The 17,554-nt window shown below is 52.1% G+C and overlaps 1 protein-coding gene across 1 annotated transcript in view; it reads left to right on the forward strand.

Annotated features, from left to right (window-relative positions):
- Positions 1 to 16,707, forward strand: part of LOC105464284 (fibulin 1) — a 98,532-nt gene extending 81,825 nt beyond the window's left edge. The window contains exon 17 of the mRNA XM_011712012.3: positions 15,872 to 16,707. Coding sequence (XP_011710314.2) covers positions 15,872 to 16,011 — 140 coding nt within the window. The 3' untranslated portion in view covers positions 16,012 to 16,707. The remainder of the gene's footprint in view (positions 1 to 15,871) is intronic.
- The last annotated feature ends 847 nt before the right edge of the window (positions 16,708 to 17,554 follow it).

Genomic DNA, 17,554 nt, shown 5'->3' on the forward strand with positions numbered 1-17,554 from the left:
AGCGTGTCAACACGCTCCTGCAGCACTCACACCCCCGCTTGAAGGGAGCTACCACGGTTTATGTTTGGAAATCGCATTTTAAATTCCATCTGTGGGTGTATAAGGATTATTACCCAATTTCAAGTTTACCATTTGAAAAATAGCAATGGCTTGGGTGACCCCTTTTAGGCAAAGCGTGATTGAGTCGGTGTGGCCGCGGCAGACTGCCCTGGGCTTGCGGCTTTGTTCTCTGTTTCCGGCTTTGTGACTTTAGGCAAGTTTCATAACCTGTCTGAGCCTCAGCTTTCTTCTCAGTAAAATCGCCATGATAATATTTGCCTTGCAGGGTAGTAAGGACTGATGTTTGTACCTATTTTAACATAAGAGTGGTCTAGTCTGGAGGATAAGTGAGCCGCTGGGAGGAAGCAGTTTGGAACTGGAGGACTGGTGGGAGCCCGGAGCCTCCTTAGGGGACGACAGGCCAGAGCAAGGATCATGGGACAGGGCCAGGACCGTCCAGCCCAAAGTGGCTCCAACTGCCCAGGACCTATTTAATAGGCAGATCTCACGGCCTGGGCTGGTGAGGCTGGCCTGGCCGGAAGCAGGTCAGCAAGCAGGCCTCCCAAGTCCTATCATCCTTGAATTATCATATTCATTCAACAAGAACATCCTGGGGTACTGTTCCATGCCAGGCCCTGCACTGGGTACTGGAGAACAAATCTACATCCCGACTTCGCATCCTGCTTTTGAGAAGCTCCCCACCAGCATCCATAGCATCCTGCCAGAGTTCCCACAGCTGAAAGTGCTTGTGGTTTAGGAGTGGGTGTCATCCCTGTTCATGTCTCAGAGGGAGAGAGAAGTGGTATGTGGCAGGGCTGCTATGTACAGTTGAATGTGTTGTGCACTGCAAAACCTAGGGAGCACCATTCACCGGTGAGTCTATTTGTAGCGCACAACCTGCTCAACTGTATGCAACAGCCGCAGTACAAGGGCTTGTGAAAGAAGATATCTACCTAGCTGCACCTCTCCCCCTGGCCAGGCAAGGCCTCAGTCAAGGCTTGAGACCATCCAGTGTCCCAGCCAGCAGGGCCCAGATCACCTCGTTAAAATTATTACCTCTTAAGGGGTTAAATGTGCGCTGCTGACCGCATCCTGCAACCCATGTGGAGAGTTTGGCCCGGGATCAGTACACATTACAAATGAGATTCAGAAATTCCACCTAAAAACAACAGCGCAGCCGTCCCTGCCTGACGATGAGTGATTGCCCTGTCCTGGCTTTCACGGCAAATCCCAGGGATTAGGCGCTTTCTCTTTTCTGGGAGGCACAGCCCTGTCACCCCGGGGGCCACACCCTGGCCGGCAGCCAAGTTCTTTCCCAGGATGCCGGGCCCGGCCTCCTCCGGGCTGGGGTCAGCTGCGGCCTGACCCCATCTTGAGCTGGGGGTGTCGCCAAGGGTTCCAGGAGGTGAAGGGCATGGGGAGGAGGGTCTCTCAGAGACTGGGAGATGGAGGGAGAACACACACCTTTTCTGCTCCCTATGTCGTGACCCCATGGAGCGGAGGTGGGCTCTGGGGCATCAGGCCCCGTGCCCTGCACGACTGCGCATAGCCCCTCTGAAACAGCTGCTGTTATCCCTCCTTGAGGTTATCAACCCCCAATTCCCTAGATACCAAAACTCTCAGAAGTCACCCCCGTCACGAAGCTAGTGACCGTCCCCGCAGCAGCTCCTGGGCTCAGGCCAGACTCCTCAGAGGGCTTGGTTGTGTTGAATGGAGCACAGCCTCTGCTTTTGAGCCTACCTCAGTGAGACACACAGGGGGACCCAGGGACCAGTCCCGGAAACCTCCCTGCTGTGGGTGGCTCCCGGACGGCCTGGGCTGGACCTGCAGTGACACGGACAGCATTCATTCAGAGCTCTAGGCCTCAGCCCCAGGAGACGCTCTGTCCACATGAGTGCCGCACTCCACACCCCTGATTGGTTTTCCAGCCCAGGACCTGGCTAGGAAGGGTTGGTGGGGTACAACCTGCCCAGCACCCCCTGCCATGGCCGCCCCTGCAGGAGGAGACAGCGTGGTGGGGAGAGGGGGCCATCTTGCTCCGCTGAACCCCCAGGGGTCAGCTACACCCCTCTCTACAGGCCTTTTTGGTGCAGCTCAGGTGAGACGATGCAGCCAAAGAGGTTGGGAGATGACACAGCTCCACATCTGCAGTGTCACCCTGGACGGGACCATCATGGCCCCAGCGGGAGGGTGGAAGGAAGCCAAACTTGAGACACCTGCCTTGCACAAAGGCAGTGGTGCTCATCAAGGTTTGGGCTGGAAGACTTAGCACCTGGCGGGCATCTGAGAATTTCCATCCCCTGTGCCTGCTTGGTCCCCACGGACACATGCCTGAGCCATCAGGGGCGGGAAGACAGGGCTGCACGCTGGGCAGGTGAAAGGTGGTGGGGGATAAGCAGGTGTTTCGGAAGGAGTAGAGGAGGGCCCGGAGTGGGGCAAGGGTGGCATCCGCTCACCCTGCAGTCAGCCCAAGGGCCCAGGCAGGATGGTGTCCCAGTGATGCCTGATGGTGGGTGACATCAGGCCAACCACAGCATCGGGAGCCAGTAGGCAGGGCTGGGCCAGGCCATGTGGACAGGGTCTAGGGACAGTGCAGGGACAGAGGTCCCTATTCTGGGACCTTGATGTGCTGCTGCTCTTGTAAGCTTCTGGGGGACTCCTGCGAGGCATGTGGGCTGCTTCTCAGACCTGCAGGTATCCCGCCTCCCAGATGTCGTCACCGGGATGTGAGATTCACGAGCACATCACAGAGCCTGACTAGATTATCTCCCTTCTCGTAATCCGCGTGCGTATCACAGCGAAATGTGCCTGGCCACTGGTTCCTGGTGCTGGAAGGCGTGGACCCACTCCCATACCCACAGCCTGTGTTGCTGTGACTGCTGTGTTCTAAGCCCCACTTTTCACATCCATCCCTGCTGCCTGGCCAGAGAGATGTCCTCAGCCCAGAGCTTCCCATCTCCCTCGCCTGCTCCTACCCTCCAGAATAAAAAGTGTACAAGGTAGGGAATTTGTGCTTGTCTGCCAGTTGTGGTTACTGCTGCATCTCTTAGAGTGGGGCTTACCCCTGGGGGCTCAGCGCTCAGGGGTGCCTGGGCTCCAGGCTGGAGAGAAGCACCCGGATCCGCCCACTGGCCCTCTGGCTCTGCAGAGCCACTTGCATCTTACTCCTTCCTCTTCCCTCCACTCTGCTTCAGCCACTCCAGCCCATGCCTCAGATCCCAAATATTCCATGGCCTCTCCCCTCTCCTGGACTGTAGCCATGACATTCACTTCCTTCTCCTCTTGGTGAACTCCTATTCATCCCTCAAAGCCCATGTCAGCTGTCACCTCCTCTTGGATGCCCTCCACATGCAGAGTGTGCAGCTCCTTCTTTTGTGCTCCTGCGGCCCTGGATGAACCCCTTTTGCAACTCTCCTCATATTCATTCTCCCAACGAGTAATGTGTGTATCCCTGGGGGCAGGCCCTGCTCTGAGGAATGCAGCAGTGACTAAGGCAGACATGAATGCCTACCTCATACACTTTTTATTCCAGAGGGTAGGAGCAGATGAGAAACAAGCGTAATATATACACGGTCAGATGGCAGTGAGGGCTGTGCAGAGCAGGGGAAGGGGATGGGGAGGCGGGGTGCAGCATGGCGGTACAGCTTTAAATCTGGTGGTCAGTGACATTTGTCAAAGACTCAGGAGTTGAGGAAGTGGCCCATACAGAGATCTGGAGGAAGAGGGCTCCGGGCAGAGGGAATGGCAGAGCGCCAGAGTGGCCGTGGCTGGGGAACTCCTTCTAGAAAGTCTGCCGTGCTTGTGCCGGGGGAGGGGTGTTGTAAACAGGGAAACACCAGCAGTTGTGGCACTGGGAGTTTTTCTGCTTGACTTTCGATTCCACCGAACAATTCCTGGACGGAAGAGCCTCCAGGGGTTCATTCATGCAAGGCTGCCCTCTTGTTACCCTGTTTGTCCTTGTTTCTTACACACACAGGACAGATGCACCCATTGGGGTCACCCCAACCCAGCCCCCGGCAGGTGCCCATCACTGGCCGCAGGATCCCACACACCTGCTGACTTCCAGAGTCACCAAGGGGTTAAAAGGAGCTGGGAACAGCCTCTTAGTCTCCAGAGCCTCCCACAGGAATGATTTGTGACCCTCTTAGGCTGCTGGTCTGCACCTTCTGAAAAGCTTTTAATATCACTGGGCACATTCATAAATTATTCTTTTTAAAAAATGAAATGTTTTAGCCAAACAGCAGTAAAGGCATGTTGTGCAAAATTAGCAAAAAAAAAAAAAAAAAAAAAAACAAGAATGATGATGGTATGAATCTTTTGACGGCCTCTCCTGACTATCTTTCCTGACTGTCTTTAAATCTGTGAAAGGACCTCAGTGCCTGCCATTACCCAGCCAGCACAGGGCAGGGTGGGGGTGGGGCGGATGTCAGGTGTTTCCAGGCGGACTCTGCTAGGAACGTTCCGTCTGTGGCCAAGGCTAGAACCCCAGCTATCACAGTCCTTCAATTAACAGCAAAGCCTGTGTGGCCCTTGTGGTGTGCCAGGCACCCTTCTGGGCATGTATGTGTGTATATATATAATTTGCTCCTCATAGCAATCCTGTAGATCATTGTCCCCATTTTCCAGATGAGGAAACTGAGGCACACAGGAGCTTCCAGGCTCAGGTGACATGACTTAGGAATGTGCACATCGTGTTGGGACTCTGTGGGGTTCCTGCTGTCATGACTTTCCCCAGCAACCTCGGAGAGGGCAGAGTTCTACTCTGTGAGGCCTGACCCGGTCCTGAAATCTCAGCTGTCGCCTCTGCATCCTGACAACGTGGAGCATGGTCCATAGCGTAGGTGTACCATCAGTGTTCAGTCTGTGGCAGTGCAGACAGTCATCTTTCTGAAGATTTGCGAGCCTCTGGGATGACAGCCTGGAAAAGGGACATTGAGGACATGGCCTTGCTCCAGCCTGGGGGGACTCTGCGCCGTGGCCCTGCAGCAGGGGGCCCCTTTCTGTCCTGAATTGGCTCATTCATGGGGCCTCTCAGGAGAAAAGGAGAAGAAAGTGATGGTTCTCCACCAACCTCACCTGTCCCCTCCTTGCTGAACTCCAGCAGTAGCTCCCATGGCCCCAGGAGAGAGAAGGGGCATGGCTGGCTTGCCCCTCTCCTCAGCCTCTCCCCTCGCCCTCCCTCCTTTACTCATCTGCTCAGGGAAACTGAGAGCACCAAGCTGCCTCGTGTCTCTCCACCCTCCCCACAGAGCACCCTCCCACCACCTTTTCCTTGCTGGGCACCTCGTTCTTCAAAGTCAGTTCAAGGTTAACCCCTTGGGGAAGCTTCCGTGAGCACCAGTACCTGATTTGGGGTGCGTATTTCTCTGAAGCTCTCCCAAAGGAGCTTTGCTTACCTTTATCAGCCTCTGTGGCCCCAATCCCCTGTGCCTGCTCTCCCAGCGGCTGAGAGCCCGTGAAGAGCCAGACCAGGGCCGGGCGATGTTGGTAACCCCAGCACCCAATGCTGCAACCACCCACAGCAAGCGCTCTGTGCTTGTCAGATAAATAGAGAAGAGAGGGCTCTGCTCTGACTTGCAGGTGTGGGGCTCAGGACCCCCTCTCTGCACTCAAGGGCTGCCCGCCAGGCAGGCCTGTCTTCCCCTCCCTTCCTCCAGACCCTCATTGTGTCTGTAGAAGGAGGCAGAGTAGCCTTCACTCCCGGAAGGCAGAGGGCAGGACTTGGCCCCTCTGGTGTGCCCAGGTCTTTGAGTCAAGTTGGCAAGACTTGAACTCATCCTGCCCTTCGTGGCCCCCTCACCTTGGGGGATTGTGAGGGATTCAGTGTGGCTGGGGCAGTGTGCTGAGAGCGGGGCTGGACAGGGCCATGGGCCTCAGCAAGGTGCGTCTCACCTGCTGTGAGCCCGGGTGGGGGTAGGGTGGAGGGTGAGAAGAGCCCCCTGCAGAGCCACAGCGGGCCCCATGGTTGGATTTGCCTCCTGGCTCTGAGCACGGTGGGAAGGGGCATGGGAGGGGTGAAAATGAAGGTGGTACACGTATTCAGGTAGATGCGATGAGGCCGGAACTAAGGCCGGGCGGGGTTGTGGGGAGAGAAGGAAGGAGAGTCTGGAGACCTTTGAGAATAGAATCCATTGGCCTCAGTGATGGTTTAACCTGAGGGATGGGAGCAAGGGGCCTGTCAAGGGCGACTCCAAGTTCTTGGCTTGGGGGTAGCTGCCAGGAGGGTGGGGGTAGGGGAGGAAGGGAAGTGGGTTTAGGGGAGGAGCGTGGGTCAGTGTTCGGTGTGCTTGGGTTTGAATTGTCCGTCTGGGAGAGGCGTCTGCAGAGATTGGAGTGGACTGACAAGTTTGGGTCTGGGGCCCAGGAGGACCCCACCCAGCAAGTAGGTGGATGGAGGCTGAGGTTGGCGCAGGAGACACACAGAGGGAGGGGAAATGCTTTCTTATCCCTCTTGTCTCAGTCCCATGTTCATTTCTCCTAAAAGGAGGTGCCTCAGACAGCAGATCCTTCCAGAACTCTCCCAGACCTTGTCTCCCTTTGGCAAGGCCACAGAGCTTGGTGGAAGGGGCAGTGGCCCAGGGCCTGGGCTCCAGTTCTGGTTTACTGCTTGCTGGCTGTGTGATTGTCAGCAACTCACGTAACCACACAGAGCCAGATTTTCTCCCCTGTGGGCCCCCGCCGCCTGCGTTTGCGATGAGGGGAGAGACAGTCGATGTGAGCGAGCTCTGTGATGACGAAGCACTGCAGAAATGTTAGCTCCCACGTCACAGGCGAAGGCTGAAGAGCTTTAGTCCAAAGCTGACATTTCCCTTCATATTTCTCCCCGAGGGGAAAGCTGCACCCTGGGAGCTGTGTCTTTCTTTCAGCTACCTGCAGCTGTCCCCTCCAAACTGTCTGATGTAGCTCACGGGAGACCTGCGGAAGGAGCACATTTATAACAATCAAGAAATACGGATGATGAGTTTTGCTGAGACATGTTGACTGACACTTGGTATTTTAAATATGCAGCCCGGACACCTGTCCCCCTTGCTTCCCCGCTTTTACAGCGTTTCTCAGGCAAGCAGAGAAGACCAGGTTTCGACTACACCACCAGCTCCTGATACAATTCTCTCTAATTGCTTTCTGCTGTTTTTGCCGTGTGTTTACAACTCTGCTAAGGGCAGTACAGTCAGGAAGTGTCCTGCACGTCATTTTGCAGATAGGAGGAAGGAGATACAGTGGGATGGGAAGATCTGGGCTCTAAGGTCAGTCCCAGCCGGACAGAAACCTGTGGCCTGTTTGCTCCGTGATCTGGAAGGTGCTACCCGTAGAGACTCATTTTTCTCCCCAGGAAAAGGAGGGCGACCGTGTCTCATCACTAACTGCGATGGGGGCTGAATGCGGCTGTGGGCACGTAGGGTCTCTCTGTCTCCTCCCATGTCCCCTGCTGTGTGGCCTCTTTCCAGCCCATCCACACTCTAGTTGGTGGCTTTGTGAGTGCTGACAGTATTTCCACATGGTTTTTTTTTTTTTTTTTTTTTTTCTTTTTTGAGACAGAATCTCGCTCAGTCACCCAGGCTGGAGTGCAGTGGTGCGATCTTGGCTCACTGCAACCTCTACCTCCCATGTTCAGGTGATTCTCCTGCCTCATCCTCCCGAGAAGCTGGGATTATAGGCGCTCACCACCATGCCCAGCTACTTAGCGACAGGGTTTTGCCATGTTGGCCAGGCTGGTCTCGAACTCCTGACCTCAGATGATCTACCCTCCTTGGCCTTCCAAAGTGCTGGGATGACAGGCCTGGCACCACGTGTTCTCAACGTTTCCTCTTTGCCGTTGGTCTATGCTGCTCATCCTCGCCTGCAGGAACTGTGGAGCCTCTTGGGGTGAATTACTGAGGCCTGGTGACTGTTTGCACCACGGTTGCCCATGGTGCTTGTGATGGGCAAGCCTGCTTGGGTCTCCTCGGAGCTCCTGGCCTCTCTGTTCCAGCACCTTGTCCACATAGCCCTACACTTCCCTTCCTTTCTGCTCATGGCTGGCCCCACATGGTGGCCACAGTTAATTTCCACTGGTATGAGATATTGTACCGTCTCTTGATTCATCATCTCGTTTGCTAAAATGTTCTTTGACAGCCCTGTACACTCCATTACACTTTGTCAGCTAGAATCACAAGCCTCATGTTGGAGGCTGTACTTTAGAAGGGAAGATGACTTGCACAAGGTCACACAGCTGGTCAGTGCAGAGCCACCTAGGAACTCGAGGCTGTAACTCTAGGTCTGTTTATAGACCAGTGTCTAAAGTCAGAGATATGGGACTCAGGCAGAGAGACACCGCCCCCCACCCCACCCCGCCGCCACTGACTTTCATCATTTCAAACAATGGAGAGGCAATCAAGTGCAACGTCAAATAGCAGAGCTGAAAGATGCCTTCCAGATGGGGCAGAGAATGTGGACCACAGAGCCCAAGAGGCAGCGAAGGTCTCCTCACTGGACCTAAGCATTTCGTGTTCAGGATCCTGGATCCCCAGCACATCAGCTGCAACTTACAAAGCAGAGCCAAGACATGAAAGTGAAGCGCCCGAGGGGACCTACATTTTTCAACGGGGGAAAAAAAACTGCTTAATTATATCTTTAAGAGGCACAGACACGCCAAGGGATACCAGCAGCGTCTGAGACCTGAAGCAGAAATGCCAGGGATGAGGATTTGGAAGATTAACACAATTGAACTCAGCACCGTGGCCTTTTTTTCTTTCTGGGGCTTCGGAAAGGTGGGAGGCAAACACCCCTGCAGGTAAGACAGACAAGCCAGGCGTGATGAAAATGCACCTCTTTGTCCCGCCTTTTACTGCTGGGGTGGTCCTTCCAACGACACAGCTCTCGCCTGGAGCCTCCAGTGGCTCCCCTTTCCTTCAGGACAAAGTGTTGCCTTCGTTCCTAGATTGTGAGGCTTCAGGGACTGATCTTCCTTCCTCCTTCTTCCTTCACTCTCTTTTCTTCTTCTGCTGCCGTCATCTTACAATGCGATCGTGGCAGAAGGCCACGGGGTTGGTGGGGCAGAAATGAGCTGACGCTATCCCTGAACAGGCAGGCGGGCTGTGAGCATCCCCTGCAGTAAGCAGATGCAGTGTTGTAGCGGAAAGAGACCAGGTGCCAGGTGACACAGGGGACCCAGAGAAGACTTCTATGAAGACTTCTATGAAGCAGTCCAGCTGGTCCCAGTGTCTGGCACATGAGACATGGCAAAGCAGAGTCTGTAGGATCAAATGGATAGATGGAACTGGGCCCCTGGTGGCAGCTCTCTCACGTTTGCGATGCTGCATATGGGCAGTGAGTGTTCCTTGCTACTTCTTCCTCCTTCCCTTGCCTCCTGTGATAGAGAAGTTGGTGATGGTTCTGAAAGAACAGTGGTATAGAATTGGTGATGGGGAGGCAGCCAGGAGATGACCCAGTTACTTGGTTCTCTGAGACTGACAAAGTGAGGTCCTGGGGCAGTCCCGCACCAGATGAGGCACATGGCTCAGCTTCATCTGCCTGCCTCTCCCCAAGATTGATACTGTTCCCAGAACTGGCCTGAACCTTCATATTTTGGGGCTTTGCACATGTCCTTCCTGCTTCGTTGACTCCGATTTATTCCTCAAAACCCAATTTAAAGCTTCCTGTTTAAAGCTCTTCTATGCAGAGTAGTCTCTAATGGATGGATGGGTGGATCCATGGGTGGGTAGCCTTTAATGGATGGGTGGATGGATTCATGGGTGGGCAAGTGGGTGGATGGACAGATGGGTTGAGGGGTGGGTGAATGGATGGATGGTTGGATCCATGGGTAGGTGAGTGGACGGATTGGTGGATAGATGGATGGATGGATGGTTGGGTTGATGAGTGGGTGAATGGATAGATGGATGGGTAGATGGATGGGTGAGTGGATGGTTGGGTGGGTGGATGGATGGATGAATGGATGGATAGATGGGTGGATGGATGGATGGGTGAGTGGATGGTTGGGTTGATGGGTGGGTGAATGGATAGATGGATGAATGGATGGATGGATGGATAGATGGATGAATGGATAGATGGATGGATGGATGGATGGATGGATGGATGGATAAATGGATGGGTGAGTGGATGGTTGGGTTGATGAGTGGGTGGATAGATGGATGGATGAGTGGGTGGATGGACAGATGGGTTGAGGGGTGGGTGAATGGATGGATGGTTGGATCCATGGGTAGGTGAGTGGATGGATTGGTGAGTGGGTGGGAAGATGGATGGATAGATGGATAGGTGAGTGGATGGATGGGTTGATGGGTGGTTAGGAAGCTATGAATAAAAGTGGTATCAGAAAGATTCTGCAGACATTTATTTGGCATCTATTATGTGTCAGGCACTGAGGACCAGCTGAACTGTTTAAGTCCTCCTTCATGAAGTCCTCTCTGGCCACTGGCCTGGGTTCAGTCGAGGTGAGGGCAAGGAGGTGTAAGTCATGCTCGAACTAGCCTGGGGATGGAGGAAACCTGTTCCCCAAACCAAAGGCTAGGAAAATGTGGCTAGGCTGGAAGAGTGTGGGCAGGTCCACCGATAGGGCATGGCCTGGGAAAGGGGGTCCTGGGTTGAGTGGGGTTGTGCACAGACTGGGAGATGCAATGTGGACTTCAGGTCAGAGGGGAGGGATAGAGAAGCGGATCTGGGAAGGGCAGGAAGGGGTGCACTTTCCTTGAGTGCCCGCTGTGTGCACCCGTACAGTCTGTTGTTTGACCCTCGCAGCATTCCTATTTGTTCTACCGTAATAACTTGTTAAATGCAAAGAACCTGAGAAAATCCAGGCCCCGAATCTGACCAACAGTGATTCAGCCTAGTGCCTCCCTTCCCCTGCGCAGCACCCTTTTCCCTAGCGCTTCCTTTCATGGTTCTTGTTTCACCACGCAGCTGTTTACAATCAGCTTGGAGCTCCGGTCTTCAGCCATTGTAGAGACTAAAACCTCATGAAGTACCCTGGTGCGATGTATTTAGGGACAAGCATTTTCTATACGTTCAGGGCTTCCCTCTCATAAATCAGTCCAAGAGAAATACTTAACACCTGCTGTATGTTTCTAAGAATTCAGCCACGCTTTGACTGGGAGTCAGATCACTTTAAATATTGCAATGCTTTTTGATAGCCAGTCGTCATTTCTCAGTGGAGAGAAAAAGGATGACATCGAGTTTGATTTGTTTCTGATTTTGAAGGTTGCTAGATTTTTTTTTTTTTTTTTTTTGAGACAGAGTCTCGCTCTGTTGCGCGGGCTGGAGTGCAATGGCGCCATCTCAGCTCACTGCAAGCTCCACCTCCTGGATTCAAGTGATTCTCCAGCCTCAGCCTCCCAAGTAGCTGGGATTACAGGCATGTGCCACCACGCCCGGCTAATTTTTTGTATTTTTAGTAGAGACGGGGTTTCTCTGTGTTAGCCAGGATGGTCTCGATCTCTTGACTTTGTGATCCGCCCGCCTTGGCCTCCCAAAGTGCTGGGATTACAGGCATGAGCCACTACGCCTGGCCAAAGGTTGCTGTTTTTAATCCCTGTTCACAGAAGAGGAAATTGAGACTCAGGAAGGTCAAATAACCCATCTGGGGTCCTACCACGGAGCCAGCTCAGTTTGTATCCTGCAGGTCTCAAAGGGCCTATTTAGAACGTCTGTGGCAGGTCCCCGTCCCACATGGAGCTCACTGCATGAGCACTTTCTTCTTTCTTTCTCTGTCCCAGACTGACCCCTGAGGACAGAGCTTCGGTTTCTCTACGTTCTTATTTAGCCAGTGCCAGGCACACATCGTGTGCGCAGACCCTCTGTGCATCAGACCTGCTGATAATATTAACGATCCCACATGCAGCCAGGAAGCTGTATTTAAATATAGACATTTAAGATACATGTATTCATATATCAACATAATAATATGGTATTATTACATATTTTATCATGTTTATATTTTATATATAAATTTTAGAGTAAATATAAACATATTTTATATGAATAAATATAGATATTATATATAATTATATTTACACATAAGTGTATTTATATGTAAATACAATAATTTATAATTATTAAATTTATTTTTATAAATAATTATAAATAATTTATAATTAATTTATATAATTTATAATTAATTTATAATTTATATAATTTATAATTTATATAATTTATAAATAATTATAAATTATAAATAATTTATAAATAATTTATAATTATTATAAATAATTTATAAATAATTTATAATTATTATAAATAATTTATAAATAATTTATAATTATTATAAATAATTTATAAATAATTTATAATTATTATAAATAATTTATAAATAATTTATAATTATTATAAATTTATTAATATTATTAAAATAAATTTATAATAATTATATAAATTTATACATAAATTTGTAAAATACACTTTAAACTATTTAAAATACATTTACATAAATTTGACATACTTTATATTTTAAATAATATATTAGTGTTTTATAATATATGTTTTATATGTATAATAGTTATATATGAAACTACATAATATACAGAAATATAATAATAACAGAAACAGATCCCTTTTTTTTTGAGACAGGGTCTTGCTCTGTCACCCAGGCTAGAATGCAGTGGCACAATCTTGGCTCATTGCAACCTTGACCTTCCCGGGCTCAAACAATCCTGCCACCTCAGCCTCCTGAGTAGCTGGTACTACAAGCACATACCACCATGCCTGGCTAATTTTTGTATTTTTTGTAGAAACGGGGTTTTGCCACGTTGCCCAGGCTAGTCTCGAACTCATGGGCTCGTGATCTGCCTGCCTAAGCCTCCCAAAGTGCTGGGATTACAAGCGTGAGCCACCGCACCCAGCTGAAACAAAGACGTATCTGACTGTAGTTTGTGGCGGCGCCTGCCATTCCTCCCTACAGTGATTCACAGGCTCACCCAGCCTCTCGCCCTTCTCCTTCAAGCCCCAAACCTCTGAATGCCAGGAAAGGTGGTAAGAACCATCTCTGCGCCTAGAACCAGTGAAGTTGGCAGGTCACTGTGGCGGCGGGGGTGCCATTGGTGGCCTCAGGCCTGGGGAGAGAAAAATATGACATATAGGGGATCCACGGGGGTGTGTTTGGGTTCAGCCCCGTGAGCGCACACTGTCCCTGGTGGGCAGACCGAGCGCAGGGAGGGGCGGGCGGGAGCGACCCGGTCACCAGGGCCTGCTGGCAAGCCCTGGGTGGTGACAAGTCCGCGTCTTTTGCCGGGAGCTGAAGATGTTCATGGGCTTTCAAGCAGGACAAAGCTGCCATGTCATCACCGCGTAGCAGGCAAAGCAAGGGTGCTGACAGCCTGCAGAAGCCTGCGCTTATCTCTCCATCGGAGCTAAAGCCCGTGTTTGCTTAGGGAACAGCCTGAAATTCCACCCCGGCTGCTGGGCCTTTCACTTTTGAAACATAAGCCCAGAGAGCGAAAGAGGGAACGTTGCGCTCAGATTCTCCTTCTGAGCGTGAACTTATGTTCCCGACCAGGAACCAGCCGCTCGTACCGAAGGCCTTCCTGACCTCTCAGTTCTCCCCTGAACCTTTGCTGTGTCCTGGGCACCAAGAGCTGGAGATAGGCTGTCCCCGTGCACGTTTCCTAAGCCTGCAGAGGAACTGTTCGCGGAATCCAGCCTGGAATCAGCCGTTTGTGGCAAACAGCCGGTAGCTATTTCTCAACGTGTGGTTGTGAAGCTGTAGGCTCCATATTTGCTCTTCACAGAGCATCCAAGCAGGTGTCTCAGAGCCAGCTCACACCGGTTCACACCGCTCACACCAGCTCTGGACAGCTGCTTGTGCACATCTCTCCACGAGTCCACTTTCAGTGATGCCACGTGGTACCTGAAATTGGCCATAGAAATTGGCCTATGGTATGATCAGAGAACCAGTTGTTAGGTAGTTACCCCACATCCGCACCCTTCACACCACTTTCGACAAATCCTACTGTCAGAACATGTGGAACAGAGAAGGGGCCTTGGCGGTTCATTCACAAATGTCAGCACCCGTAGGTCTGCCTGTTTGGCCGCAGACACTGGGGAGCAGCCTGCAGCCTTGGCTTGTGCAGCTTCCTCTGCAAAAGGGGAGTCTTCTCCAAGAAACCTGTCCTGACTCCCCAGCCCTCCCCACCTCCATTTCCACCCCCGCTGGACAGTGCAAACCCTTCATCAGAGAATGGCGCGTACTTTTCATCCTAGATCTTCCAGCAGCTTTGAAGCCAGCATCCTGTTCGTGATGTCTGGAACCCTGGGAACTGTCCCAGCGCCTGTTGAGCACATGTGTGCATGCGAAGGGGATCTGCTGAGCACTCTGCTCTGGCGGGAAGGCTGCCCTGCGCAGCTGGAGCTGATGCCTTGGCAGATGCTGGGCATCTGGATCGTGCAGTGCAGGAGCACAGGGGCATGGCACCATTGACTTGCCGGGGAACCTTGGCCTCAAAAGGGCCTCAGCCTCTCCACAGTGCAGTGAAGACTGTCCCATACTCTCACCCCGTACAGAGTATGGGAGAGTCTCTGTGAGCCTGTGGGTGCCCTGCAGAGGGAAGGCAGTGCCAGCCAGGCCTGGCCGGGGGCCATGGAGATGGCAGGCCCAGGCTGGGGAAGATTTGTGGCACCCACTCTCTTGCTCCCCTGGAATCTGCAGAATGCCTGGGGTTGCTCCTCTTCCTCCCTGGCGTGGCTGAGCTTTGTCTGTGCCCTGTCCTTTGGCCATGGTGTTTGTCTGGTCCCTACCCTGGTACAGGCAGAGCTCCCTGTGACCCCCAGCTGTTTCCCCAGAACTGATACCAGTCTCCCTCCACCACCTATCCTCCTTTTGACTGCCCTGGGGACTCCACTGCTGCTCTGATCTTCTGTTACTCCAGCCACTTCTTGCTTCCATGTTATCACAAACACTGAACAGTGAGCTCAGGTGTCACCCTCCACAGAGGCATGCACAGCAGGGGGTCCAGAGGCATGTCCCATGGGGAACTGGGAATTCTCTGCTTGCAGAAGGATGCAAGGCCCACTGCAATCCTCAGATGTCCTAGGGGAGAGGATATACCTGCTTCGTTTCTTCTCAGGGGTCAGAACTGGGCACAGTGGGTTGGAAGGAGGGAGAAAGATTTCTGTCAGGCACTCACTCCATGCTAGGCCCTTTTCTAGGCTCCCTTAAAACCTGTCAGGTAGGCCGGGTGTGGTGGCTCATGTCTGTAATCCCAGCACTTTGGGAGGCCGAAGCGGGTGGATCACCTGAGGTCAGGAGTTTGAGACTAGCCTGACCAACATGGAGAAACCCTGTCTCTACTAAAAATACAAAATTAGCCAGGCATGGTGGTGCATGCCTGTCATCCCAGCTACTCGGGAGACTGAGGCAGGAGAATGGCTTGAACTCAGGAGGTGGCAGTTGCGGTGAGCCGAGATTGCGCCACTGCACTCCAGCCTGGGCAAGAAGAGTAAAACTCCGTCGCAAAAACAAAACAAAACAAAACAGACAAAAAAACACCTGTCAGGTAAATGGTGGTAGAGCAGAAAACCTGGGCTCAGAAGCTGGCATTGACCCCAGAGCCATCCAGTTTCCAAGCCCACACCCACAGCTTTCCTCCGGGTTGGGCAGTGCGTGATGGAAAGGCTGTCTTAGCAAGTAGTGAGTTCACTTTCACCAGTCCCTGCAGGCGGGAGCAGAGCCTGAAGTGACCACTTGGAAGGGGATGTTATTCAGGGGACTCAAGCATCTGGCACAGAATGGGGCTCCACGAGGTCTAAGCCCCCTTCTAGCTCTGAAACTCCTTGAGGGAAACCATTTCCCAGATCTCTACATTGCTGCAGTGCCTTCTAACTTCCGGCACACCTTCTGCTCTCTCCGCAGGTGTTGTGCGCCAGGTACGGCCCATCGTGGGCCCATTTCATGCCATCCTGAAGCTGGAGATGAACTATGTGGTCGGGGGCGTGGTCTCCCACCGAAATGTTGTCAACGTCCACATCTTCGTCTCTGAGTACTGGTTCTGAGGGCTGGTCTGCATCACAGCCACGGGTGCACCTCCAGGCCAAATCATTGCTGCCAGTGACTGTGGCCTGTGCTTGTTTGTACTCTCAGACTTGTTTAATGTTAGGCATTTGTTTGTAGCATTAGGCCAATATGTATTAAGCTGAGCCAGATGAGTAAGTCCATCTGACGTATTTTTGGTGTTTAAAAAATGAGTCCAACTGCTCAACTGTTTGGTTGAAAACCTTGTTCATTTTTTAATGCAAAGGCTAAGTGTCGCCCCCTTTCTCTGCCTCTGGGCTGGGCCTTGCTAAGGGCCAAGGAAAGAAAAACATTTTTTAGGGGGCAGCCAGTCCAAATGCCAAAAGAAGACCAATTCTTGCCCTGATTGTATGAAATTTGACATTTTGGTACTTTTTTTTTTTTTTTTTGGCCAATCAGATTTTCTGTGTTCTAAGGACATGGCTGCTGTAGAATAGCACAGAAGTGGACGATACATTCTCCCCAGAAGCAGCGTGACCGAATGCCGCGGGGAGCACTTGGAAGGGAAATTGCAGTTCTGTTGAAATAGAGGAAAATCCCTTGCTAAAGACGCAGCCTGTTAGGCTCGTGTGGGGCTCCAGTACGTTCACCAGGGGAATGGCTGGGATTTCTCGGCACTCTGCATCATCCATCTTTTCTTATAGGTGGGGAAATAAACAACTTTGTGATCCTCCTGATGGCCTGTGCATGACAGTCTTTCAAGAAGAGGGCTCTCTGCCAGCTCAGGAGTCTGCCACCAGCTAAGGGATTGGACATCTTCCCCCCTCCCGCCCCCCTGCCTCACCCCACCCAAGGATGTCTCAATGCTCCTCCTGCCCCTCAAGGTTCTGGGGCGGGGCCCAGCTTCCTACACACATCGTTTTCAACACCATGCCCACCCTCTGAGAAGTGCGGCTCAGGTTCGTTCCCTGCCCCATGTCCAGTGCTGCTAGGCAAGCCCAGGGCTCTGGCTTCTGTGTGACTTGCTTCCAGTAGCATCCTTCGTGGCATCCTGATCCTCTCTAGAAATCCCTGGGGGGAAGTAATGACCCTTCAGCAGCCGTGAGTCCCTGCCAGACACAGGCCGGGGCCAGGCATCTGGCATGAGGTGCTTCACTCATTCCTCCTGGTGGCCCAGTGAGGTTGGTATGATCACACACAATATTGAGATGGGCAAACTGGGCTCAGAGAGAGAGGAACTCGGTTGCCAAAATTCACACATTTGAGAGACAAAGAGGGAATTCAAATTCTATCTGAATTTGAGCCCTCTCTAAACCCTGTGTCAGCAATAGATGTGGACAGACTGAATTTACTGGGAGACTGACACCCCAATTGGCATCAGTGGCGGGGCCAGGAGCTCCCAGTGCCCCAGGGCCCACTCTGACCTCCAGGGACTCAGCATCCAGGCTCTGTTTCCACACATGCCTCTCCTCCAAATCCTTCCCTGGGTTGCTCCCATCCTCTTAGGTATGGACCCCATTTGTGGCTCAGAACCTCTCTCATCCTATGCCTCATTTCACAGCCTGGACCCTAGCACTGGTGAGA

This window comes from Macaca nemestrina, chromosome 15 (assembly GCF_043159975.1).
Source record: "Macaca nemestrina isolate mMacNem1 chromosome 15, mMacNem.hap1, whole genome shotgun sequence".
NCBI classification, from domain to species: Eukaryota; Metazoa; Chordata; class Mammalia; order Primates; family Cercopithecidae; genus Macaca; species Macaca nemestrina.